Consider the following 26,470-nt stretch of genomic DNA (forward strand, 5'->3'; position numbering starts at 1 on the left):
CTACAGCTCGTCGCTCTCCGGTAGGATCCGCACCCAACCTTGAGGGGTTCTGTTGAAGTTGGGTCTGTGGGAAATCACCTCCAGAACACTCAAGTGCTCCAAATCCATGGTGGGCACAGAGGACAGGTCACTGACCAGTGCCTTGTCAAATGGGATGGGAGTCCTGCAGTGCAAGAAAAGACAGACTTGGTATGTCAGGAGGAGAGGTTGTGTGTGTCATAAAAGTGATGGAAAAAGCAGGTCTGGATTTACTATGAGCCCGGCAGCAACCTAGCAATGCTTGTAGCAAATGACAACCCTCCTCTTCCTCCGCAGAGGCCATTAGAGCTTCTGCCACCCCAGTGAGGTGCTTCTCCTGTACAGAGCCACCTGCAACTCCGGCTTTGGCAGCCCTGGAGAGAAGGTTTTGGTGCCTGAGCCTCAGTGACCGTGGAGGGGAGGGAGGAAGCATCTTCTTACCTTTGCCATAATCTCTCTCAGTGGGCTCCACCAACAGCAGCAGAGATGTTTTGTGCATGAAAGGGGCTAGAGTAAGAGAGTGGGTGATGGTGACAAACCCCCTGATCTTTAGCAAGTGACTCGTACGCAGCTGATTTGTTCTGCAGAGGGTGGTGCTGCCTCCTGATGACTCTAGCACATGTGTAGGCAAATGTCTTTCTCTTGGCCCTGGCTCCACTTCTGCCTTTTGGGATAGCTTCTCTTGAACTATGACTAACAGGAGGAGCAGTGTGGGGGCAAGAGCTGTCATCCCTGTCTGGAGAAATATGGAAAGAGACTGGGGAAGAGAGTGCTAGCCCCCAGAAAGCCAAGAATGTTGGGTTTGGAGCAGCATATGGAGGCTGAGTTATCAGTGAGGCATAGCTGGGAATGTTTGCTTTGGAAAGTGCTGCTTGAACATGAGTAACGTGGCACTGTTTTGCAACAGAGGAGAAATAAGGTGGGGGAAAGGTAAATGAGATAGGTTTGTTCCAGAAACTTTCTCCCTTCTGGGAAAAGACAATCTTTTTCAAAGCTTGGTTTTTACTCCTAAGGCAGTGCACCTTAGCAAGGTGGCTGAAGGTCTTTGCATCACAGCCTGGATGTTTAAACTTGAGAATAAATCGGTTTGCTTTAATGCAGTTGCTGTTGGGATAGCGAACTTGCCCTGTGACCCGTGTGAGCTGTGCTGGATTCACCTAGCTTCAGGCAAGACTGCTGGCTTTTTGCTAGCTGCTTTGTTCCAAAAAGCTTGTTTTTCTGCAGTCTGGTATTTGATGAACTGAGAAGTGATTTTAGAGCCAACAGCTTGGAAGATCTTGAAAAGCCCAGTTAAAAGCAGATTGGCTCTCTGAATCTTCTTGCTTCAGTGAAGAATTAGAGGAGGTGGCAAGAGGCTTGGTGTTAAATTAGCATCCATCTGTATTAAATAACAGTTCAAGACTTTAAATAGAAAGGCAGCATGTGAGAGGGGAGAAATGGTACGGGGGTAAAGCATTATTCAGAAACATGCCCTTGCTTCCGTCCCTGTCCATAAATAAATACTGAGGCAGGAGCATGGCTAAATGTTGAAAGAAAAGAGCCAAGTGTCTGCAGCAGCTCCTTGTTCTCCCCCTACGGCACCTCCTCGGATGTTGCTGCTCCAGGAAAGCTCACGATTGCTGAGCAACTGGGAAGGAGACCCTGAATGGCTAACGCAGCCCCTCGGCTTCCCCACAGCTGCCCACAGGTTCTTGTCCCTCCTGTTAACCCCACTGCTCCTCCCTCTCACCCTCAACTCCAGTACAGACCAGTGTGCTGTCTCCCTGTCGCTGGTGTGGGAGGGGAAACACGAGTGGGGCTGAGTGCACAGCAGCCTCCTGCTGGGCACCTCGCCGGGCTGCAGAGCAAAGCCCCAGGGGCTGAGGGAGAGGAGGGCAGCAAAGGGATGGTGGCAGCATCATCTCCAGTGGCTGGGCTGGTATCTGCCCTTCGGGACACCATTCCCATGCAGGGGAGTTGTGTCTCCTGTAGCCCCTTCTGCCAAGCGTTCAAAGTGCAGCAGCCGTGTCCCCCCTGTCTCAAAGCCAGCCCTGGTGTGGGCTCAGGAGAGCTGCCATCTGCGGGGCCCCGGCACAGCGGCAGCTGCTCTGATGGGGAGCAATGCTGTGTCCTCGAAAGGAGCTCCAGTGGGGCTTGCCTGCTGGAAGGTGACTCTGGCCAGGCTACCAAGGCTACTGTGCTTTCATCCTCATGAAAAAGGCTTAGGGTGAGGAGGAGAGCCAAGACCTCGGTTTGCAGATTCCCTGGGATGATGATCAGCTTAAAGGTTCAGTTCCCATTGTTCTGCCTTGGGCTGCTGGTACTTTGCCACCACCAGATCTCTGTCTCCTGAATCCCTACCAAACACCTTTCCAGAGTGGAGATTTTCCTTGGTGCCCTCTGCTGTGTGGTCCTAACCTTGACCCCAGTGTGCTTTGGGGACGTGGGGACACACAGCAGCCATGCTCTGTTGGAAGCAGCCACAGGGCACAGAGCTGCCCAGGCTGGGCCGACAGAAGCTCCCCAGCCTGGAGACTTCAATCTCAAGCAGGTGTTTGGAAGGAATCTGGTGGGGATTAACCTTATACCCCCCACTTCCAGCAGCTGCTTGGATACCCTAAGGAAATGAGGAGAGAGAGCTGGCAGTGTCTGGGCAGTTCCTCACCCAGCCCAGAGCTGAGCCCGGCTGGGAACAACAGCGATTCCTTCTGCAGGACCACATGTCTAAGAATGAGTCCTCCCAAATTTCAGCCATCATCCCTGAGGTTACCCCGCAAGACCAAGCTGCGTAAGGCTGCACAAGCCTGGTTGTGGAGCTGAGATGAGATCTGGGAAACTGCTGGAGGCAGAAACCTTTGCAGAGGATCTCCCGAGGAGGAAAAGAGCAACCTGAGCCCTGTGGTGTATGAAGAGGGCCTGGACCATTGCCTTTCCCTGGCTGGATGGTAGGTGCTTCTTGAGGCTGAAGGGCTTGGCCAAGGGATGGACAGGCCAGCAGTGCCTGCTCCTCGGCGAGCATTACCTGTTGAAGCTCCTGAAGTCCCATGGAGAAGGTCCCACAGGTGGCTGGTTCTTGCTGTGCAGAGCGTTGTCCTTGTCACCGAGGAGTTCCTGCCATGGGGAGCGGTAGCCTTTGGGGATGGCGGTGACATTGAACTTCTCCGGGGGGACTTCTTTGAGGGGCCCTGAGTACCCTGTGTGGGGGGAGAGATGGTGTGGACAGCCACAGCCAGGCTGGGGCAATGTCCCGAGCAGGGGACAGGGGACTGGGAAAAGCCACGGAGGACCTGCTGCTGCGGGTGGGATTACATACGTACAACATAAATATATATTTATACATATAAAAAATCTAGGGGAGGGTTTTAGGGAGGACTCTCGACAGACAGCAGCTCGCAGTGCCCTCGCATTGCTGAGGTAACAGCCGTGTAGGCTTTGGGGTGTAGGAAGGTTTTACCTGGGGCCAGAGAGTCGGGGTTGAGGATTTTGCTCATCTGCAAGACTTTCTCTGTCTTCTTGGGCACTTCAGGGGGGCCACCCTGGGGCGACGCGGCCACGTGCATCTCGGAGTGATAGTTCTGGAGCCCACCATCCTCCCCTGCCTGCGGAGGGGGGAGTCAGTGGGCACAGGGAGCTCCCCCTGTCCCACTTAGGACTCAGAATTCTGCTGAAAGTGCCTCGAAGCTTCCTTCACCTACTCACCGTCCACTCATTTGCTGTTCCCTCTGTGCCACCCTTCTTGGCGTGGTGTGAGCCACCCACTCCTGGGAGCTGCAGGTGAGGAGAGGGGTTAGTGGGTGCAGAGGGGGACCAGCACGCTTGCTCTTTGTTGGATGCTGAACCTGATGCTCGCCCATCTCCGTGCCCAGCCTGGCCACCCTGCTGAGACCTCCCAGACCCACTTCCCTGCAAAGGCAGCGAGCACCAGGGAAGGGCTGTCCCGCTGGGACGGGGGGATGAGCTGCAGACCCACCTGCCTGTACCCGCTGGCATGCTCGAAGACGAAGCGTTGCATCCGCTTCTGGCGCTGCTGGAAGAGGCGGGAGCCGCGGTTGTTCCGCAGGGACAGCTCCTCGATCATCAGATCCTGCGGTGTGCTCACCTTCTTGCCCAGGTCCAGCTGGGGTGCTGGAGAGGCCCGGGGAGAGCACAGCCACAGCTGAGCCTGCTGAAACACTGGGGACCCCCATGCCCAGCACAAGGACAGCATGTCCCCTTTCCAGGGTCCCTGTCGCGTGGCTCAGCCATGCACCTGCGGTGGGAGCTGTGCTGGGGACCTGCATTTCCTCGGTGTGGGGAATTGTCAGGGGATTATCTCAGCTCCAAATGTTCAAACAGCCTCTCCTGCCCCCCTGTGCATGGACCCTTTGACAGGCAATTGCTGCCCCTTGGGGCTGTCGTGCAGCAGGGGACCAAGCAAACACACACAGACAGAGGCTGTGAGGAGTGGGGACAGTGGCTTCAACCAGAGCTGGGTCCAGCCCCTAGGCAGAGGGGACAGCACTGCCGTGGGACTGGTGACACCCCCGTTCCCCCTTACCATCTTCAGGACCCGGTTTCATGATGGTCATCACTTGCTGCTGAGCTCCTGGGGCAGCTCTGTTAGAGGGGTTTGGATCCTGCCTGGCTGGAAGAGAGAAGCAGTCCCAGGGTGACACCAAGCATGGGGACCCACCAGCCCCAGGTGTGCCATGGAGAGAGGCCAAGCTTTACCGAACATCTCCTCTGGCCAGCATCACCCCTGAGCATCTCCCCCCGACAGGACCATCCCTGAGCATCTCCTCCCGACAGCATCATCCCTGCGCTGCTCTCCCTTCCCTTCAACAAGTGTAGGGAAATGTTCACAGATGCTGCCGCTCAGCCCCTGCCTGTTGTCCTTCCTCTCTGCTTTTCTTTAGTGCAGAAATGTCCTCAGCTCTGTCCTCGCCTGCAGTGAGCTGGTGTCCTCATATCCTACACCCCCTTGGAGCGGCACTCACTGCCTGCAGCCTACGGGCGAGCAGGGGCCCTGGCTGCCCCCCCAGCCCCTCTGCCTCAGCAGAGCTATTTTCAGCTTCTGGCCCCGAGGGAGCAGGAGCGCTGACCCTGCCGGGGAGCCAGCAAGCCCAGCCGGCGGCAATATGGGGCATGGGATAGCTGGGCTGGGTCACTCCTTCATGGGGAGGCAGCTGGACACCAGCCCTGGTCTGAGCCCCCCGACTGTCCCCCCACAGCAGCACCCTCCTGTACTGCTGGAGCATTCGACTCTGCAAGTGCGAGGAGCGGGGTGGTGGCTCGGCCCCATTTGGTGCCTCTGGCATCCCCCAGCTTGGGCTAGGGCTGTGCAGCATCCCCTAAGAGCCCTGGAGAGTAGGGGGTCCCCTGGGGCCACGGGTGCCTGGCACACAACTCCCCGCCAGCTCCAAGTTCAGCATTAACCATCTGCACAACAAACTTGGGACCTGTGCCCCGTCCTTCCCTTGAGCTCACGCTGGGAGACCACCCCTGCCCCCCATGGTGGCAATGTCCCCACCAGCAAGGCTGGAATGTCCCCAAGCCCCATGCACCCTTGTAGCCACTGACCCCAGCGTGGGATCCCACCTCCCCTACCTGGCCAGAGACAACCCAGATGCTGGGGACCAAAGATGTTCTCCTGCTGTGCTGGTGATGAGGCCAAAGCCAGGCTGTGGGTACCAGTGCTCGGTGGCCCCTCTTGGCCCTCCACGGCACCCCCAGACTCCCTGCCGCTCGCCCCGACCCGTGCTGGGCTCCAGACCAGATGCCAAGGGCGGGCTGTGGGACAGCAGCTATTTCTGGCTGAGAAAGGGGGTGGAGCACAGCTGACCCTTGGGGACCAGGGCGCTGTCACCCCGACACGGAGCAGGGCTGACCCTTGGGGACCAGGGCGCTGTCACCCCGACACAGAGCAGGGCTGACCCTTGGGGACCAGGGCGCTGTCACCCCGACACGGAGCAGGGCTGACCCTTGGGGACCAGGACGCTGTCACCCCGACACAGAGCAGGGCTGACCCTTGGGGACCAGGATGCTGCCACCCCAGCGCAGAACAGGGCTGACTCTTTGGGACCAGGATGGTGGCTGTGCAGCAGCAGCAAGAGGTGACCATGTAGCACGTGTGACCAGGCCACCTCGAGGACGGATAAGAGCCAGCCAGGGTGGGATAACGGCAGTTTATTTCTGAGCTGGGTACACAACTGCGTGGCAAAGGCGGGTCGTGGTGGCTGGTGAGCGAGGCGGGGGCTGTGCCCTGGCAGGGGCAGGCTGCAGGGCGGTGGGACCCTGGGGGACAGGGGTGGGCTGGTGGCCACGGCATGTCCCAGGGAAAAGGAAGGGGTGACAGGGGAACGTGCTAGAGCCCCGGCAGCCCAAGCACACCCACCTGTTTAAGTGCTGCTCTTACTAGCACCAAGGCTGTGTGTCCTCTGGTGGAGGGAGCTGCTGTCACTGCTGTAGCACCTTCTGGCACCCCGACTGCTCCTACTCCCCATGGCTGGGGACAAGTGCTCTGGGGACCCATTGCTCTCCCTGGGCATCCACTGCTCTCCCCAGGCTCTGCCACGGAACTGTGTCCACCCTGATTCCCTCCTCTCCCTGTCATCTCTCAAGCTTCCCTCTGACACTGCTGCCCTGAGCAGCTCCCCGTGGGGACATCAGCCTGTCCCCAAGACACTCTCAGCATCGCCTCCTGCACTGACACCTCCGTCAAACCCTCTGCAACACTTAGCACTTCCTTTGCCCTGCACCTCAGTCCCCCACGTCCTCCCGCCAGCCCAGGCTGCCACAGCAATGGCTGGTCACCCATGTCCCTCCATCCCACAGGGGTGGGGACAGGGATGGGGTGAGCCTGGGAACGGGGACAGTGACAGGGTACAGGATGGGTCTGTCACTCTTGTTGTCCAGGCAGAGTGGGAGAGCACCTGTAAATGGTCCCCTTGATGTGGCAATAAATAACTTTGGCTCTTTTTGGTCACTGGGGAAGGACTTGAGGGAATTTCTTTGAGAAGGAATCAAAAGTAAAAAAGAAGGCAATGAAGACCTTTGGGGTTGGGGGCTGGAATACAAAATTGACTGTTCCTCCCCAAAATCTGATTTCAGTTGAAACCAGCCAGATCTGGAGGCTGGGAGAGGCTGGGAAAGGGTGCCCTGTTTGCAGCACCCACTCGGTGCTGCCCACTCTGGCAGGGGCACCATGAGCCCACGGGCAGCGGCACTGGCTGTGCCACCCTGGGAAAGCACAGCTGCAGTGACACCCTGGGGACAGGGGACTTGCAGGGGACTGCGGAGCCTGTCCCTGCTACTTGGGGTGGCGTTGCGGAGGGAGGAACCCGTGCCAGGGGCTGGCTCACCCCCGCTGCCCGCGCTGCCTGCGCTGCCTGTGCTGCCTGCTGACCAGGCACTCCTGCCCCAAAAGGTTAGGGTGGTAAAAATAGAGCAGGGCCATGGGATGGCGGGCAGGTGGGAGGCACCTGACCCCCCCGGCAGGCCAAGGGGCCAAGGCAGGGAGCGGGGATGCTGGTTTTTGGGGACCACAGCCCCGAGGGTTGGGTTGTTCCTGGCACGGGGTCAGAGGGTGGCATTGCCGAGGCTGGCGGGGTCAGAGAGGGGGTGGCCATGGCCAGGGCTGGTTTGTCTAGGAGGTGCAGGGGGCCCCTGATGGCAGCCCCCCTGGCTTCAGGCGCAGGCTGCCGGTCCAGCCGCGGGGACAAAGAGTGAAGCTGTGGATGCCCGGGCTCTTGGCCCCTGAATCTTCGGAGTCCAGCGAGACGTCCGAGTCTGTTGGGGACCGGGAGGTGCAGCGCTTGGCCAGGGACCGCCCGTCTGCCATGGGGGATGGCAGGGGGCTCTTGGGGCTGGGGGACAGCCTGGGGACAGGGCAGGAGGATGCGCTGGGTGGCAGCAGGAGCCGGCCACTCTCTGCCCAAGCAGCTCGGGGCATCCCGGGGGAGGCACAAAACTGGGGGCCATCTGCCTGGGGTGATTGCAGGGGGCATTTGTGGGTGGGCGAGGGGCTGCACATGCTCCCCAGGATGTTGCTGGCAGCTTGCAGTGCTGGGGCTCTGGAGGTCTCCAGCCGCGCCAGCCGAGGGGACTGGGGCAGACTAGGGGGGCCGGTGGGGATGGGGGTGAACGGCCGGGCGCCCTCCGGCCCCACGGCTTTGGGAGACGAGCTCTTCCTCCGGGCAGCGTTGATGATGTTCCTGGCGAGCCGCGCTTGCATCTGCCGGCTGGCCCGGGGGTCAGCGTCCTGCCGCAGTGGGGACAGGGACCTCTCGCTCCACGCTGGGGACATGGGGGGCCCCTCGTCCAGCTCGGGCACCGAGGCCGGGCTGGCCCAGCCGTCCAGACTGCCCAGGTGCCGCGACAGCCGGGGCGTCCAGGTAGGTGATGCAGGGAGGGACGACCGCCTTTCCTGGAGGGGGACAGAGAGCAGGTTAGCGCTGGCACCCTCGAGGGGGACAGAGAGGACAGAGCAGAGGGACAGGGGCAGGACTGGTGTCAGAAGAAGCTCCTGCTGGCTCAGCCCTGCAGGAACTGAGGGAATGCAGCCCTGTGCATTGCACCCCCTGCAAGGGCTCCCAAAAAATGCACTTGCCCCTGCATCAGCCAAGGAGGTTGGGGCAGGCTAAGCCTGCAATTAATCATCCTTGCCCAAAATATGACCCAGGACTTCTCGCTACCTGCTGCTTCCTAAAGCCTCCCTCCAGGTGATGCATGGAGACCTGCCTTCAGCCACCCCAGGGGTCTGTCACCTGCTCCCCAGACGCCAGGAAAGAGAAGAGCCAGGTCTGACAGTGCAGAGAGTGTATTCAGAGAGGAAAAAAAAAGAGAAAAATGCAGGAGAAATAAAAGCACAGTCAAAAGGCAACTCATTACTGTGGGAAAGAGTGGCGGGAGTGAGGGACAGGCAGAGGCACAGCTGGGCCACAAGCATGAGTCTGAGCATCGCCCAGCAGCTCTGCCCTCCTCTGTCCCGCACATCCCTCGCTCCCAGACGTGCCAAACAGCGCTGCCCGTCCCCAGCCCCAGCACCGAGCCTGGGGAGGGACAGGGACGCCATGGTGTCCCCCATCCTGGCACCACAGGGCTCTGTCATTCCCCTGGGGACATGGCTTTCCTCTGTGGTGTTGAAGCAAATGAGGACAGATCCCGAAGGAGCAGCAGAAGAGACAGGAGCAGGCACAGTGCAGCGGAAAGGCGGTGCGTCCCCTCCAGGTTTGCTTGGGTAGGAGGCTGATGGGAGCTGGCAGGACAGAAGGCAGAGCCAGCAGCTGCCGGCTGCAAGAGCTGGTGAGGCAGGAGACGAGGAAAGGACGGAGCCAGAGAGGTGATGATGCTCCATACAGTTTCCAGATGAGAGAAGAGAGAAAGTGCTAGCAGCCCCATGGGACGAGCAGGCTGCCGATGGCTCTTTGGGATCCCACAGGTTCTATGCCCCCAACTCCTGCTGGGACCCATTACACTGGGTGCTCACCCCTGTCCCAGCACTGCAGCCTCACAGCTACTTCTTTTTCCTTTTTTCCCCTTTTTTTTGGTGGCTGGTTCGGCTGTTGGCATGCCCGTGAGCAGTTAGGGAGGACTCAGCCGTCAGAGGGAAAACATTCAAACCCCTGTGTTTTTCTCTCCACCACCACTACTTGTAGTAAAAAGAAGGTCTCCACACCTGTGGCTCGATGCCAGCGTTCCTGGTGGAATAGGAGGGTCGGGGCGCCTGGAAGCCCCCCTTGGCCCGAGGCGGCAGCGGGCGGCATGGGGAGCCCAGCAGCACCTCGGCTCCGGGACGAGTCAGGGGCAGAGCGGCGGTGCTGGGGAAGGGGCTGGAGGTGGTCTGGCCAGCGCTGGGCATGGTGGGGGGATGCCAGACCGGGGAAGGAGGCAATGGAGAGGTCGGGCAGGAGGTTTGCTGGGGGTAGGGGTAGGCATTGGGAAGAGAGGGTCTGGGTGGAGGCATCTCGCAGGGCATGGACCTCGTCGGCCCCTTGGATGGGGAGAGGATGAAGAGTGAAGACTGGAGCTGGTAGGGCTGGTGCTTAGAGATCTCTAGCTCCTTCTGGGAGACCTCGTTCTCCATCAGGTTGCTGCCGTACAGAGAGGCTGGGGGGGTTTTGGAGGGCCTGGAAGGACTCTTGGAAGGGTGCCTGGAGACCATGGGTGACAGGCAAGCATTGGCATCGTACTTCCAGGAGGGAGGCAGGGACATGGTGGGCGATGGGGACCGCAGCAGCTCAGGCTGGGAGGGAGCCTCGATGATGAACTTCTCCATCCTGGACTGCCGGCGGGCGAAGAGCTCGGCCCCCTTCCCTCTGGCTTCACTGAGGTTGTGGCTGGGCTGTGGCTTTGGCTTGGGCTGGATGGTGGGAGACTTGAGGCAGGAGGACCATGCCGGAGCATTGTCAGCTGGTGGGAGGTGCTGCCCATCCCTGGGCGTGCTGTTGGGGACAAAGTTGGCGGCTTCAGCCCCGAGTGCAAAGGGCTCGTCCTCAGCACTGGGCTCGCCCTGCTCCTTCTGCTTCTTCCTGCTGTCTGCGCTCTGGACCAGGTCCAGCAGATCCGGGTTGGGGCCCAGCTTTGGCTTCTCAACGAAGGTGAACATGGACTTTCTGCTGCCTCTCCGAGCAGCCGACTCCTCCAAGATCCCTGTTTTGGGCAGGGGGTTTGGTCCGCTCACCCCACAGCTCAGGGAGGGACCTGGCAGCATCTTCTGCTCCCGGAGCGGGTACAGGGCCGAGTAGGCAGGGGGTGAGCAGACACGGGTGAGCGGTGGGGGGCTGCTCAGGGTCTCTGCATAGGTGGGTGGCGGGGGCAGCTTGGGGACGGGGGTTCCCTCCGTGGGTGGGCTGCTGGTGGGAGATGCCTGGATGCCAAAGGGTCTGGCTGTCCGGTTCTTCACAGGCTTGGGCTTGGCCAGAGTGAGATGAACCTCGTAGTACTGCCGGCCCTGCACCCCGTTCTGCCTCTGGCCAGCCGGGGATGCTCTCCCTGTGGCTGTCCCAGCCGGATCGTTGGGCATGTCGCTGGGCACCTCGCTGGGCACCTCGCTGGGCACTTTGCCGTTCTTCCCCTCCTCGGGGCTCTGCAGTGGGGTGAGAGCCACTGTGCTCGGCCCTGCGGGGGCTCCCGCATCCCTGAGCACCCCCACCCCGCTCTGCATCCTGCCAGCCGCCTGCTCCTGCACGCCGTTGGTGGCAGCTGATGCCATGTTCTCCTTCAGATAGATGCTAAGGGGGACCTGCTGCGCCTCGGCAGGCTCTCGGCATGGGGAGGTGTTGACCCGCAGCTCCTCTCCCGAGGTGCCTGGCTCTGGCTTCGTCTCCTGCCCCTCGCCCTCCTCCATGTCTGCTTGCCGAGGCCGGGGCGCGGGGCTCAGCAGCAGCCCCCCGCCATGCCCGGCCCCGGTGAGCCCATCAACACGCTGCTTGCGGCGGTTGAAGAGCAGGACGCCCTTGGAGCTGGGGCTGGGTGCCGTGGTGAGCTGCGCCGCGATCCTCCGGCTCCGTGCCTTCGCCTCCTTCAGCTCCTTCTCGGAGAGGCTGGCACTGCGGGAGAGACCTGAGCAGAGGGGAGGAGGGGGTTAGGGGGGCTCAGCGGTGACACGGGACCCCAACCCTCCTTGCCCAGGACTGGCAGCCCTTCCACCAGGTATCCCCCGGCATCTCAACCCCTTCCCCAGCTGCTGGGGGAAGGCAGGAGGGATGTTCCCCGGCTGGGGTATGTGGGGGGATATCACCGTCCAGGGGTGATGGGCACCCAGTGCAGCCCCTGCCAAGAAGCTGAGCTGCAGCTCTGCAGACAGATGGCAAAGCCCAGGGGCACTCGGGAGTTTTCCTTCCATCCCACCGTCTATTTTGCTGGGCTCTGCATGCCCACTGGGGTGACTGTATGGGAAAGGAATTTCTTCAAGGGCTTCAGCAGGTCTCAGGTTGCAGTTCACATGGTTTTGTCCCCCGGCTCGAGAAGGCAGCGGGCAGGGAAGGGGCCAGTACATGTCCTCCCCGGCCCCTTGCCCCCAAATCACGGCACTCTCAGCCCTGAGTGAGGAGAAGATCAAACCCAGCGTCTGCAGGGAGATGCCAGCCCACCATAGCCTCATGGCAAGGTCATTGGCCAGTCCCATCAGGGGACCAATGTATGGAGCAACACGAGATGGCAGCAGCCGACAGAAGCTGTGCAGATCCCGACTCACCGGCCACGGCCACAGCCCGCAGTGCCGCACCAACCTCGTGCCTTCGGAGCCTACGCAAGTGCTAAAAGCAAAGTGCTAAAAGCCCCGAGAAAGCCCCATGGCAAGTGGTCAGAGTGCTGCTGGGCTTCTCATGTGCTGGCCAAAAGGTCAGGGTGTCAGCCCTTCCCAGAGGCCAGAAGGATGTGGAGCTGCCAGGAACACATTTTCTCGGGGTGAGCAATTTCCTACAGGCTTGCCCTTAAGCACCCACGGGAAGGGCAACGTCCCCGGCCCCGCCGAGGCCACTGCTGAGGGACAGACCTGGGTGTGGAGCATCAGCATCACCCCAGCACCCACCCAGCATGCAGCCCCCTCCCCAGAGGCGCTGTCGGGGTGGCCGTGATGACGTGTCCCTGCTCCGGACAAGGAGGTTGGTGGCCAGGGCTGCCCACCCCGAACCTCACTCCTCCGGGCCCCACCAGCGCCCGCTCTCCTTCCCTTCCCTTCCATTCCCATCCCTTCCCTTCCTTCATGTGTTTCTCATTTTCTTGCCTTCTGTGCTGCTTGGGAGCCTTCCAGGATATTTTCAGCAGTGGCTCAGCCTACCAGCAAGGGAAGGGATGAATGACTAAGCCAAATCCTTCCAGCAAGCCCACGGTGAAGCAAGAGGGTTGCTGCAAGCTGGCCATCTCTTCTTCACCCTTCATCCCTTCCACCTTCCTCAGCACCCAGCAAGTCCCTTCCATGACCCCAGCACTGCCAAGGCATGCAGGATGGCCCTGCCTCTCCAGAGGGGACAGAGAGGAGGAGGAGGAGGAGGGTGGACGAAGCCTTCAGGCTGCCTGATGGGAGGGTTTTGGCTGGGCATGGGGGAGAGGAGGCAGAGATGCCAGTGGAAACTCTCTCCTGGAGACGAGAAGCCCATCCGCAGCGGCGATGCTGGCGGCCAACATCTCCCCCAGTTCGCGCCCGGCATTGTTTAACGCCCCGTTTCTATTTGCTTTGGCGGCGGCACAGAACGGGGCTGCGGTTTCCTCTGGCCGGGCTGGCTGGAGGGCGGCCAGCACCGCAGCTCACACTCTGCGGGGTCACCCTCGCCGCCTTCATCTCTGAAGCAGAGGAGAAATACGGCCAAGTACCCATTGAGAAACAAAGCCACAGGCTCCAGATGTCTGCGAAATTCGTGCTCTGAGCTGAGCATCCTCGCTTCCTCGGAGGCTGAGGCCGCCTAAGAAGCTGAGCTCTCGATGGAGCCATTTCGCAGCCTCTCACTCTTGCTACTGCCTTTTAACAGCAACTGAGGGGCCCTGGGGGATCTCCTCCGTGCTGGAGGGATGACTCAGCTCTTGGCCAGCCCATTCCTGCTTGGACTAGCTGCCGGATATGCTCCTGCACAGCCAGGACCAGCACCAGGATTTGACCCCTAGGATTTTGCCCCCAGGTGTCCCCAGCCTTTGCTGCTGCCCTGGGCACAGGCATTCCTCCAGGACAGGGAGTGCTGCAGGGTGGGAGCTCCCTACCTGAAATCTCCCGCCTAGAATCCATTCCCAGCATCACCTTGCCAACCCCCATCCCCTATGGGCTTCCAGCAGCCCCTCTGCCCCTCCAACCCAGTACCTGCTGTTCCTGGGCTGTTCCACCCTAGCCTGTCGGATGGGAATCCCTCAGGATACTCATGGGGATGCCAGGCATAATAATTGCTCTTCACATCCAAAGTTTATCACAGGGATGGAGAGCACCAAAGCCCCCGGTGGGCCAGAGGAGATTGCAGAGAACCACCCCGTACACTACCCTGCTGGCACAGCCGCACACAGCCCAGCAGATGGACCGATGGACAGATGGACCCTGCAGCCCTGCAACCCAGCTCTGCAGGTACCATTGCAAACGTGGCCCAATATCACTTGACCTGGGGCGACATCCCATCCCCAGCCGAAGGGCAGGGACCAGCTCCTTCCCCTTTCCCCTCCAGTCTGAGCCATAGAACAAGGTTATTTGACCTGGCCCAAGAGCCTTTAGCCATCCGCTGTGGTGGCCAGGGGGACGCCCATCACCCGGGGCAGCTCCTGCACCCCTTGCTCCCCTCCCATGTTCCTCCATCCCTTCCCGTCACCCCCTGCCAGCCCGGGAGCCTCGGGGGGCTCCAGCTCTGCACTTCCCCCCAGCCCCAGGCAGTCAGGAGGGAGCTCAACAGGCTGAAAAAGTCCAGGTGCTGGGGAGGAGGAGGAGGGGTGCAGGCTAAAGGCAGCCCGAGCGGTGTAGGGAGGAGGCAAAGCACAACTATGCAGAGCTGAGGGCGCCCGGGGCTCGCACAGCACTGGAAACCGGCTTCCGCCCATTAACGGGAGCCCAGTCCAAAATCCGACCGGCGAGCAGCTCTTCTCATGCTCTTCCCATGCTCTTCCACTCTTCCTTCCTTCCTCCTCACACCACGCACTGTCTCACCGCTGCGCTGCCCTCCAGGAAGAAAACATCTCCCCTTTCCAAATGTCCCGGCTTCTTCCAAGAACAATGAATGCAACCCTGTCAGCGCCCTCCACTGCTGCCTCCTTACTTTCGGGGAGTCCCCTGGCAGCCCCCAGCCCTGTGGTCCAGGGGTGCGGGGGCAGGACATGCTCCCCGTGCCCCGCAGCATTGCCAGACTCCAGCGCATGCAAGCAACCAGCCCCCGAGTGCTATTTCAGTGCAATGCACTTCACCTCTGGCCAGAGAAGCCCATAGATTTCTAGCTATATATTTCTATAGGCACTTGGTCTGTAGGTTTCCCGTTGCTCTAGGGGTGACTTCCAGCAATATCCTGTTAGTGCAGGGCTTAACAGCTTCTTACCGAGCTGCCAGTCATCCTTCCCACAGCACGTACTGTGCTCTCTGCTCCAAAGCGAGGATGACGAGGGTGATGAAAGGCATTTTTGTTGCTCTCCCCTCCTGGTGAGATGGGGAAAAAAGAAATTCCTTCCAGCTCAGCTTTCCGTGCAAAGGATGGGTTCCCCCGCACAGTGCTGCTGCGGAGTGTCTGAAGTCCGGCCAGCAAAAGCTGGAGTCACCACCCAACCCTACATGATGGTGAAGGACATGGCAGACCCTGCTTGTGGCCCACTCTGCCCTGACATGGGCTCCAAGAGCTGGAATGAGACAAGGATTTGGCCCCAAATTGCAAGGAGGAGAGATACCCCAGGGTTCTCTGAGCCGACAGATTCAGTGGAAGTTGTTGGTCTTGATGTGGCTGGGATGTCACATGAAGAAAATCAGCGACTTGGAAGCTGTCACCTTGCAGGTCTTTGTGGCTGCAAGCACTGGGTGTGGTGGTGAGAAGTCTTTGTATGGAGGAGCAGAGAGGTACCAGAGTCCTGGTGGGGCTGGCAGGATGCAACAGGCCATGTGAAATCTTGGACTCAAGGCTGGCAGGTGACTCTAAAATCTATCCCTAACCTGCTCCTGGTTTGGATGTTCAGCCATCCCAGTGCTGGTGTCCACCTTGGCCAGCTCACGGGATGATGCTCAGGATGTCCCACCAGTTCATCTGCTGGCCCCAAGGCTGTCCAGGGCCAGGCAGAGCAAGGACCAGAAACCCCAAATCCACCTTCCATAACCTGCAGGTGCTTTTCCCCCTTTCTGACCATTTCTTGGGCTGTGGCAAGTCAACCCAAACGGTGCCTCTTGCTGGCAAAATCCCACCAGCGAAACCAAGATTTAAACCAAAACAAACCTCATCTTGAGAGGGACAAGCGCCGCCACTGTGCCATCTCCCTGCTGCGAACCCAAACACACGTTTACAGCCGGATGGTACTGGGGAGGGGGGATCCAGTGTTTTTCACCCAAACATTGAGGGCTTTGGACACTGAGAAAATGTAAGCAGGTTTTTTGGCAGAGAAGCCAACTGGCCTTTTGCCCCAACTACAGCTGTGTGGGATTTTTTGCAATGCGCACAAACTCACACACATTTAAGTGTGCTCTTTCCTCCAGCTCCCAGACTTATTTCAAATAATCTACTGCTAGGAAAACAAGGAAAGTAGCACAGACGGACAGTCAAGCTAGCTAGGAACAGATACAAACCAAACACATGGATAAAAATATGACAATTTTCTGCCTCATTCCCAGCTTCCAACACTCCTATACCCCAGACAGAAAACCTCCATGAAGTTTTCATCCGTGCTGGCCCTGCAGACCCCAAAAGCCCCATTTCAAGTGGTGGGTGCCGTGTTGGGAGCAGACCCTGCCTGCCTGGCAGGGCACACCGTGCTGGGCCTCTCCTCGCGGGTGCCTTTGCCAGTGACAAAATCTGGCACAGCAAGAAAATTCGATGCGCTTGCAAGTTTTCCCTGCACTCTGTTCACAAGGGCTTTGCTGGATTTGGAGCTGTTTGCCTCCCCATGCCTGCTGCCCCACTCTCCTCCCGGCTCTCAGCCATGCCCCTACGTTGCCCGGCACCCAAATTCTGCCAAAAATGGCCCCACAATCTCCAAGCACCAAGCCCTAGTGCATCCATTTCCCACCTGGGAGGAGAAGGAAAAGGGGCTGGGGGAGTTTTGATCTTTAATAGGGGTTGGCTGCCCCTGCCCCAGCCCTGCTTCCCTGGAGGATGCCAAGCTGAGAGAATACAGTGAGCAGCCCCAGTTCTGTGTGCATCCGTGCTGGAGAAGAAAAGGCTGCTGCTACCACAAAAGCAGAGGCAGCAACTTCCCCCAGCTGGCCAAAATTAAGCTTTTAGCTTTGCAAAAGGAGGCTGGAGCCAGGCAGATCTCCTCCAGGCTGCCCTGCCATCCATTTACCCAGCGCAGAGCAGAGCCAGCCCGTCCTATGGCCAGGTACCATGGGGACCCCATCCCTCCTGGCAGGTGAGTCCCAGCCCCGCTGTGCCCGACAGTGCTCGGATTTGTCGCGACACATCCTGGGTTAATCAGGTCCCAGTGACGGCCCCACCAGGCTGGTGTCATGAGCTGGAGACGCTGGCATGGCGAGAGAAGGTCATCTGGCTTATCCCCGCTGGATGGACGGAGTGGGGAGGGGAGTGGGATGAAACGGGGCTTTCGGCTGTCCCTTGCACAACGCGTAAGGGATCCATCCCGCTGGCTGCCAAGCCAGAGGGACAGACCTTGTGTCTCCAGTGCCGGGTGGCAGAGCCAGGGGAGATCATGTCCCCACTGTAGGGGACAGGGGACATTGCCTGGGAAGACACTGAGCAGATCTGGGAGATGCGATCCTGCCGAGCCTCGGGGGGGACCCTCCACATTCCCCCTCGTCCCCTCACTGTGCCTCCCACACTCCACAACCTGCAATGGACCTCGAGTGTGGGCAGAGGGAACTGACACCCACCTGGCTAATTTATATATGCAGAGAAACCCCACTCAGCATTCAGCCCTTGCTCCCCCCTGGGCTGTTTGCAGCTCCACTCGCCAGCCCTTTGCCCACCATCCGCCACTCACGGAGGGTTCTGGGCACGCACCCCCACGCCCTGCGCACCCCCACCCCCCGTGCACTGCCGGCCCCCGGCACCCCTGTCATACCCAGCCCCGGGACCTCCCTTGCACCCCGTCTGTGTTCCCACCCCGCTTCTGCACCGCACCCCCCGGCACCCCGTCCCTGTCCTGGTCCCCCCCGAACGGCTGCATCCTCCCCCAACCCTCTCCCAGCCCCGCCTGGGTGCAGCCGCCGCCCCCTAGCCCCGACCCTACCCGCGGTGCCGGTGCCGCCGTCGCCCCTCGCAGCCCGACTGCACCAGGGAGGAGGCGGCGGGCAGGAAAGTTGCGGCAGCTCCGCCCTCGGAGCGGGCCCGGGGGGGGCGGCGGGCGGGGACCGGGGCCGGGGGGGCTGGCGGGTCCCGCCGGCTCTGCCCCTGCCCTCCTCGCCCGCCCGACCGGACGGGACGGGTCCCCCTCCCCGGCGGCACCGGCAGCCGCCCCGGCTGTCCCCGGCTGCCCTGGCCCGGCGCTTCCCGTCCCGGCTGGGTCTGCCCCGAGCCCGCGGCCGGGTGAGAGCAGCGGGGCACCCCCTTACCCAGCCCTGCGCATCCCCTTACCCAGCCCTTGCCATCCCCTTACTCAGCCCTGCGCATTCCCTTAACCGGCCCTGAGTATCCCCTTACCCAGCCCAGCGCATCCCCTTAACCAGCCCGTCACCCCCTTTTCCTCCTCCCAGCACTGCTGGGGACACGCAGCACCTCACGTTTCAGATTCTGGGGGAGCAAGGCCTCCCCTTGTGCTCGTTTCCATGATGCCTCAAGAGCTGGGGAGCTTGGAGACAGGCAAAACCCCAGCGCCAGTGTCACTGTCCTGGAGACCCTCCGGGAGGAGCACTAAAAGACCTTGACCAGGGGTGTTTTACTTCTAGTGAGCGGGGACTGCAGCCCTGAGTGAGATGATTCCCAGGGAGCCAGCATCACCTCCCACCTCCACCACCCCGCTCCCGCCCCATCTGCACAGCTCCTGGGCACTGCTGTGGGTGGGACCAGTGTCACCCTGTTCCTGAGCCTGTCCACATTGCAGGATGAGCTCTTGGCTTTATTTTTTGCCTTTCTAATTTCCTTTTTTTCCTGCCATCTTTGTTTTTTTATGCTTTTCTGGTTTCTGGGGGTGACTGACGCTGGCTTGGCAGCCTCCAGGGAGTGAAGCCTTCTGTTTATTTGCACACCAGACAGAGAAACCAGTCCTGCCTCCTGCATCTCCCAACCGCTGCCTCTACCTGGGGCTCCTGTGCTCCCCAACCTGCCCCGAGAGGTGCCAACCAGCCCGGGCCGCTGTGCCAGATACTTGGGAGCAGCCAGCCTGGCCTTGGGCAGCTGGATGGAGACCAAAGGGGTGCTTGAGACCTGCCTGGGTGGGTCTGCACCGCTCAGGGGGGCACTTGCTTGGCTCCTAGCTTGCAGGACCACCCCTGCATGATTTTGGGTGCAGATGGGTGCATCCCTTTCTCTTGATGGAGCTGCTTGGGAGAGAGGTTATTTTACCCCCAGCCAGCCAAGGAGATAAGGAGCAGATACCCAACACCTCCTGGGGATGCTCCTGTGAACATCCACAGGAGGTGCTGTCACCTGTTCGGGGACCTGCCCTTCTCTTCCTCCTCTGTCACAGTCCCAGCTCTGAACCAAACCACTTCACAAACTTGCAGGTTTTTTGCAAGGTCCTGGCACTGCTGCCGGTGCTCAGGACCCTCAGCAACATCCTGCCCAGAGGCTCTGGAAAGTCTGACGGGTCCCGCAGGCAGTGGCTGGTGGTGATCTCACTTGGAGGGGGAGGAAACGGGAAAGACAAACTCTTTCCAACAAACCTGTTGAGTTACTTTAAAATTCCAGGCTGGCAGCAAAAGTGTTGGATGGTGGTGCGGGTTAGGAAAATGCTGAGCCTGGACACAGTCAGGCCTGACCTTTCCCTGCTGCAGATCTGCTGTCCCAGAGCAGGGTGAGAAATGGGAAGGCTATTTGGGTCTGTCTGTTTCGCGTGCTGGGCTCTGAAACACGACGCCCGGGTGGCCGGGAGAGCTCCTGGGGCAGCAGTGAGCCAAGTAGCTTGGCCGAGCTTCCCAGTCCTCATCCCATCTGGGGAGCCGCTGGCTTTGGGGACATCTGACACCCAAAAAAGGCGGGGAACAGCTTTTTGGACACCAGGTTCATGTGGAGCATCCCCAGCCGGTCCTGTCCCTCCGCATCCTGGGGGCTGCTTTGGGAAAACCAGGCTCTGAGTAGAGCAACAGCATCCGATAACACCATCCCATGGGAACAGTGACACACCTGCCTCGGCGCCATGTGGCAGCTGAGATAACAGCTGGGCAGGAGCAAAATAGAAAGAAGGGTGGAAGCAGGGTTTAAAAATGGGTCCAATGCCTGTAAGAGGATGGGTCTAATCCTGTGGGAGCATCTCCCCTGGGTGGGGAGGTCCGGGTGTGGGGGTGACTGTTGTAACGCTAGATATGCGCCTGTATTTGTGTCACTGTGGCTGAAAGAACAGTCACAGAGAGGAATGGCTGTGAAACAGAGCTGTGAAGCGAGGCAATGGCACTGAGCATTGTAGGAACCAACCAGCCTGAAATAAAGCGCTTAATTTTTAAACCAGGGGCTGAAAGAGAGATGGTTCCAAGCCACATAATGCACATTTGGCCATCCCCACACCGACTGATCAGGCAGAGGTGTCCTTGTCCCAGACAGCACCCCAGGAACTGTCCCTGATCACCCCCCTTTTGGCAGGGTCCCGTTGAGCCCCGAGGCCAGGGTGAGGGCTGGGAAACCCACCCTGCTTGTGCTTCACTTGAATTGAGTTCTCCGAGACCATGGGAACACACTGGCTGCCTTCCCACCCCCCTTCCGAGAAAAGCCATGGATTCCTCCTCATTTTTAAGGCCAGAGAGATCATCTCAAGCTATAAAAGTCCCAGTGCCTTGCTGGGAGCCTGAGACCTCTAACCCAGCAGAGGTCCTGCCCTGAGAAGAGCTGGGCGTTCCCACCGCTGTACTGAGCAGCAGCAGCCCCAGAACTGGGGTCACACCAGTGAGTTTTGGGATGTGGGGTGTTGGTCAAAGGGGATTTCTCTTACCCACTTTCCTCAGCTCGCTGGTGGGGTTAATGACGACCCGTTGGATCTTCACCACTTTCCACTCCTGGCTGTCGTCAGCCACAGGGCTGGCTGCTGGGGGGGGCAGCTCTGGGGCAGATCTGGGGCATTCTGGAGGGACTGTGAGTTCAGTTGCTGAGGCCAGGTTGCTGCCATCCAGTGTGGGAACCAGCGCGTCCCTGTTGAGCACCCCTGGCTCCTGCAGGCAGCTCCTGCTTGTCTTCCCTCCCACCAGCCCTGTCCATCCCTCCTGCTCGACTGGCTGGGAGGTGGGAGCACCCCGGAGCTGATGGCACCTCTGTCCCCCTCTGCTCTCCATCTCCTGCCAACAGCCAGTGTCCCCCTCGGTGTCCCCCTCAGCCATCCCACAGGCACACGGGTTCTGCGCAGCAGGGGGGCAGTCGGGCTGGGTTTGCAGGCAGGGCTGCTGCAGCGTTGCCTTCAGCATCTTTGCCGCTTCCCTTCACTGGCACTCCAGGGCCTTTCAAACCCTGTCAGCATGGCTAGGGGGGTGGCTTCTACCCAGGCGTGTCGCTTGGAGCACGGGCAGCGTCCGAGAGGGCAGGCGGCCACGTGTCAGGCAGAAGCCCAGTTTTCCTCCTCTTGCAGGCAGAAGAACCAGACAGGAGCCATGGGAGTGCAGCTTTCAGAGACCCAGCCGCAGGGATCCACCTGGAGGACACACGTCTCCAAGGAGGATTTTGCAGGAATTTCTCTTGTCCAGGCAGGCAGAGGAGCAGCGTCCAAAGACCTGTGTGAGGGGAAGGGGGAGCACTGAGGATGCTTGTGCGTGCACTGGTTTCCTCTGACCACAGCCAGCAGAGCGTCTCTGTGAGTCCCCAGCCTGGGGTCCAGCCACAGCACCGCTCCCCACAAGGAAGGACCCCCTGAGATGAAAAAACTCCTAACAGACTCACTTGGAAATGCCTCCCACCCCCGAGTTTCACGGTCTGCCCCCCCAGCACCCTTGCCCATCCATCCTCACCCCCAGCACAGTGCCCAGGGCTGGAGCACAGTGCCCAGCTCCCTTTGCTGTAGCAGCCCAGACGTGGCCACAGAGCCCCCCATTTGTGGCCAGCGCTGGGGGATGGCTGCTGCTCAGGAGGTGGGAGCATTCAGGGAAGAAGCCCGTTCCCTGCAGATGGGGGTTTGCTCTGGGTCAGCAGGAGCCCTGGCTCCATCCCGCTGGAAAGCAGAATTCCCAGCATCCAGCTAACCAAGCTGTGTTTAACCATTGACTCACACGGTGCCGGGACAAGCGCAGACAGACCCGCTTCCCTTCCACTGAGCATAAATCCTGCTGAATGACGAATGCACGCACCGACACAGCCGAGAGGCGAGGGATCAGCTGGGAGAGGGGGATGTCATCGCTCCTGGGGCAGGATATGGGGGAAATTCCTGTGCCGTGAGTCCTCTGCAGATGCTCAGCACAGCCTCACCCAGCCCCGCTCGCCTCAGGGTCCCAGGGAATCACCCGCCAGGGCATCGCTGCTGCAGGGAGACCCTCAGAGCCCACGGCACACGAACTGTGATGGATTTTCCAGCCTAAGAGCCGGCTGAAGAGGAAAAGATGTTTCTGCTCAACCCAAAACTTTCCCTGAGTTGCTGCAAGATCTTTCAGTGAAACAAGAAAATGCACCAGGTCAAGCTGTGGGTTCAGCTCAGGCAGGAATACACCCTGCAGCTTCATCTGGGGCTCGCACAGCTTCTCTGCAAAAGTTTTCCTACTCTTAGCAAGGTTATTTTGGAAAATAAGACAGTTTTGAAAATCTCCAGTGAAAGCTTTACTGTCAAACAGGCACTCGGGCATTTCCCAAACGCAAGACTGCATGTTTTTGAGAATGCCCAAAGGAAATCTTCTGCCCTTTCTGAAATCCTTCCTCCTGCCTTGTTCTGCTGCAATTATTCAACACAGATTTGCAAAGACATCCTGGGGGGAAAATGTCAACGTTTCTCTCTGAAAAAGGAATCTCACCCAGCTCTTTATGTAATTCAGGGCTCCAATAGTTGCAGGAAGCCACCCACATTTTTCCTTACAATTATGGCAAGTTGTGGGAGCTGGAGGGAGCTGGTTTATCTCAAACGAAGACAAAGAGAAAGTCTCCAAAAATAGTCCTAGCCCAGCCTGGGTCAGCAGAGACCCTGTTGGAGAGGCTCTGCTGCCCCCCACTCCCATCCCCTCACCCCATCCATAGCGAGAAGGTTTCTCAGGCAGCACGATTCCCGCCCATCCTACACCAGAGCTGCCTTGACAGTTTGCGAGTCTGTACCACCGTGAAAACCGTCTTCCAAAGCCACCCCCTTCCATGTCGGGAGCGCTTTCTGCAGATGGGCATATCCCGGGGACGGGCGCCCACGGTCCCGACGTTCCCCAGGCAAACCCCTCCCTGACGAGACCCAAGCAGCAGCATTCCCCAAGGACACACTGTGGGGATGGGACCGCCCATGCCACCAAAATACCGAGTCACATGTGTTCTGTGTCACCGGGGGCCAGTCTGAGCCCGTGACGATGGGGGGATGCTGGCAGAGCTGCTGGCGGAGCAGGCACCTTCCCCCTGGGACACGGCTTCTGGGCTCTGCAGGCAGCTCAGCACAGGAATATTTATGGGTAATGTGCGTCTCTAGTAAATGCTGGGGGGCTGATCCTGTCTGCTCAAAGACCGGCTGAGTAGGATGGGTACATGTGCCCCGAGTGCATCATTGCACCAGAAAAGAGGAGCAGCATTGCCAGACACATCCACAAAACCAGGCTGAGATAGCAGCCACCCCTGCCTGCAGAATGAGGCTGTAACGGGACGTGAGTGTTGTTTTGGGGACCACTTCAGGGATGCAGCACCAAACTGGGGTGCAAAGGATGCTCAAGTTGGGTGCTGGCACACAGCTCAGCCCCAACAAGCCTCTGCCCACCATGCTCCCCCCAGGGAAAGCATCTTGCACTCTGCAGCAGAGGCAAGTCCCTACGAGAAGCTGCAAAAGGGTGCCAGGGAAGGGAAAAATAATAAACAAACCCCCCTTCAATTCACAAAGTGCTGCAATCTGGCAGGAGAGAGAGACCTTTTGCTTGGCTATCTTTCCCTGCCCACTTGCTAGCGGGTGATGCGCAGTCCCCCCTGCCTGGCTTTCTCACACCCTGCCAACCCCTCCTCCACTGAAAAAGAAAAACTAAAGTTAACTTTCCACCTCCCACACAAATATTTTTGGCAGGCGTTGCTGGCATTCATGCTGCAGAAAGTCTTCGTCTCCGTCTGCCCGTGGATCCCCAGCTGGGAGACCCAGGGGACCATGGTGGCCTGGGCTGGTCCCATCCCAGCCACAGCACAGGGGCAGGAGGTGGCACAGCCATGAAAAAATGGGGTGCAACTCCACAACAGCCCTGCAGACCATAGGTGGCCTGGACACAAGGATGTCATAGGGTGGGGGTCAGTTTTGCACCCAAGCTTGGGCTCTGTTCCCAGTTCCCTGTGTTGTCCCCAGCCCCATTGCTGCCAAGGTCTTGGTTTGCATCATCATTAAACAAGGTGGGCTGGGGGTGGGAAGGGGTGCGAAAGCTGTCCCCAGCACAGCGGGGGCTCTCAGGTTTCCCTGAGGTCAGACAGCGGGTCGCTGTCACTCAGGCAGGACCTTGCTGTCCAGACTTGCAGTCCCCAGCTCCGGTCACAAGACCAGCTCCGTCCTTTTCCAAAATAGCCCAGCCACAACATGCATGCATTTGGGGATCTTCACACCTTCCCCACGCCAGCAGCTGAATGTCCCTCGGGGGAAGTGGGTATCTTCCCCCATTGTCACCTTCCCCCATTTTCCCCTTCTCCCCGTGGCACCGCAGGGGACACGGAGCCTGGATCAGCTGCACCCCCAAAGGGTGACTGCAGTTCCCTGGGGGGTTGTGTGTTTCCCTAAGGCAGCGCTGCCTTCACAGCTGACATGGGAGACATCTTTGCGGTGTAGCTGTCACCCAGTGGCATTTGGAGCCACGCCTGGGCCACCCTGTGCCCGGATAGTCTCCCATCTGCTGCAATTCAATATCCAACATCCCCCCCCAGCTCTCCGGGTACCTGTCTGGGACATGTTGCCAAGCCACGTGCTGGGAGAGACACAGCTGAGATGCCTGCGGGGTGAACCCCCTCACACAAGGACCCCACTGCTAAACCCCAAAGCCTTGCAGGGCTGGGGCCAGCTCAGTGTCACCCTGTGCCACCCTGACATCCTTCCACAGGAGAGTGAGATCGTTTCCAGCAGAGAGGGGATGGCAGCGGGAGGGATACGGGTGGGCTGTGCGGGATGGATGCAAGCCTCTGCAGCAGGGCAAGGGCTCTCTGCAGGGATCCAGTGTCCAGGGAAGGGGTGCAAGGGAGCTGTGATGTGATGTGACTGCTTCCCTTGGCATGACAGGTCACCAGCCTTGCTGGGCTGGGGTGGATCCTGTCCCTGGAGTGAGCCCTGGGAATGTGGGCAAGGACAGCAGCATCCTGGCCAGTGCAGGGGATGGCAGGCACAGCTGCTGGCAGTGTGCTGGGGAAAACGAAAGCCTTTTTCAGGGCTGATTTACTGCCTTGATGCAAACTGAGATGGAAAAAATAACATTCCTGAGTTCCCATCCCTGTGCAACCCCCGTGGACCAAAACGTCCTGGCACACGGGTGCCCCCGCCAAGCTGTGCCCTTGTCCCCTGCCCACAGCTGGCGGAGAGGACGCAGCAGTAGAAATGCCTGAAGACAGCACGGGGGCTGTGGGGCACCCGAGGAGTTATCCTGATTAAGCAGTGAGCCAAGCAAGGGAAGAGGAGGAGGGAAGACAGAGGCATCTGCGACAGCTGGACCATGTCCCCTACCTCCTCCACCCCACGCGGGAAGCAAGGGCTGGATGTGGCTGCATGGGCTGCTCTGCGTGCCTTTGCACCGCTCTGCGTGCCTTTGCACCACTCTGCATGCCTTTGCACTGCTCTGCATCCCTTTGCACCTCTCTGCATCACTGTGCACCACTCTGCATCGCTTTGCACCCCTGCATGATTCCTCACCCAGGCCCTGGGCTTGTCCCACCACCACTCAAGGGGAGGAGAGCTCACCTGGACAACTCACCTTTCTGCTGGAGGGGGCTGGGAGTGGGCTGGGGTGGAGCATTGGGCTGGAGGGATGCTGGTCCCTTGGAGGGCAGCACAGTGCAGGCTGGGCTGATCTTGGGGTTACATGTATGTTGTACCCCAGCACAAACATCCCAAACAAACTCCAGAAGATGTTTGCGCCTGCTCCACCACTCCAGCTCCCAGGGTGCTTTTTGTTGGGTCACAGCCCTCATCAAACTTGCTCCATTCCTCTCACTGTTCAAACCACCTCCCAGCTCCAGGCTGGCGGGAGACTTCAGCAAATGCAGATGCTCTGTGGGGATTTACATCCATTGAACCTCAGCCTGTCACTTCAGCTGAGTGACACTGACCCTTCTCAGTCCTCTTGGCTGGGTCCAGAAATTAGTTTTCCCCCCCATCATCCCTAAGGGGGTCGACTGACTTGGGGGCCCCATTCAGACCATCCCAGGAGTCACTTGCACCCTGGCTGCACAGGGCAGGTCTTGGGCTGTCCTCCTGCCCTGTCCTTATCTTGGACCCTGCAAGGCCAGATCTAAATAGTAACCTAAGCTGCTGCATCCCTGAGGGTGAGGACATCCCCAGCCTGGCTGTTACAGCTGTCCCAAGCCCTTCTCAGAGCAGTTTTGGGGAGCAAAGCACCAAGTTTGCCAAGCACTGGAGACCCCAGGTCCCACTGGTTGCAGCCCAGTGCAAGCCTAAGGTG

The 26,470-nt window shown here is 59.6% G+C and overlaps 2 protein-coding genes across 2 annotated transcripts; both read right to left on the reverse strand.

The window, feature by feature from the left end:
- On the reverse strand, nucleotides 1–5,489 carry MYOZ3 (myozenin 3; the record flags this gene model as incomplete). The annotated part of the gene is made up of 7 exons (XM_080353323.1): nucleotides 1–163; nucleotides 3,020–3,191; nucleotides 3,452–3,596; nucleotides 3,697–3,765; nucleotides 3,968–4,170; nucleotides 4,535–4,701; nucleotides 5,464–5,489. The coding sequence occupies 7 exons, from the start codon at nucleotides 5,487–5,489 to the stop codon at nucleotides 1–3; spliced, it is 945 nt and encodes a 314-aa protein (XP_080209449.1).
- Nucleotides 5,490–7,621: 2,132 nt separating this feature from the next.
- Nucleotides 7,622–21,136, reverse strand: SYNPO (synaptopodin; the record flags this gene model as incomplete). The annotated part of the gene is made up of 3 exons (XM_080353387.1): nucleotides 7,622–8,401; nucleotides 9,653–11,538; nucleotides 20,671–21,136. The coding sequence occupies 3 exons, from the start codon at nucleotides 21,134–21,136 to the stop codon at nucleotides 7,622–7,624; spliced, it is 3,132 nt and encodes a 1,043-aa protein (XP_080209513.1).
- Between the last annotated feature and the right edge of the window lie 5,334 nt (nucleotides 21,137–26,470).

The sequence above is a fragment of the Nesoenas mayeri genome (assembly GCF_963082525.1).
Source record: "Nesoenas mayeri genome assembly, chromosome: 14".
Classification (NCBI taxonomy): domain Eukaryota; kingdom Metazoa; phylum Chordata; class Aves; order Columbiformes; family Columbidae; genus Nesoenas; species Nesoenas mayeri.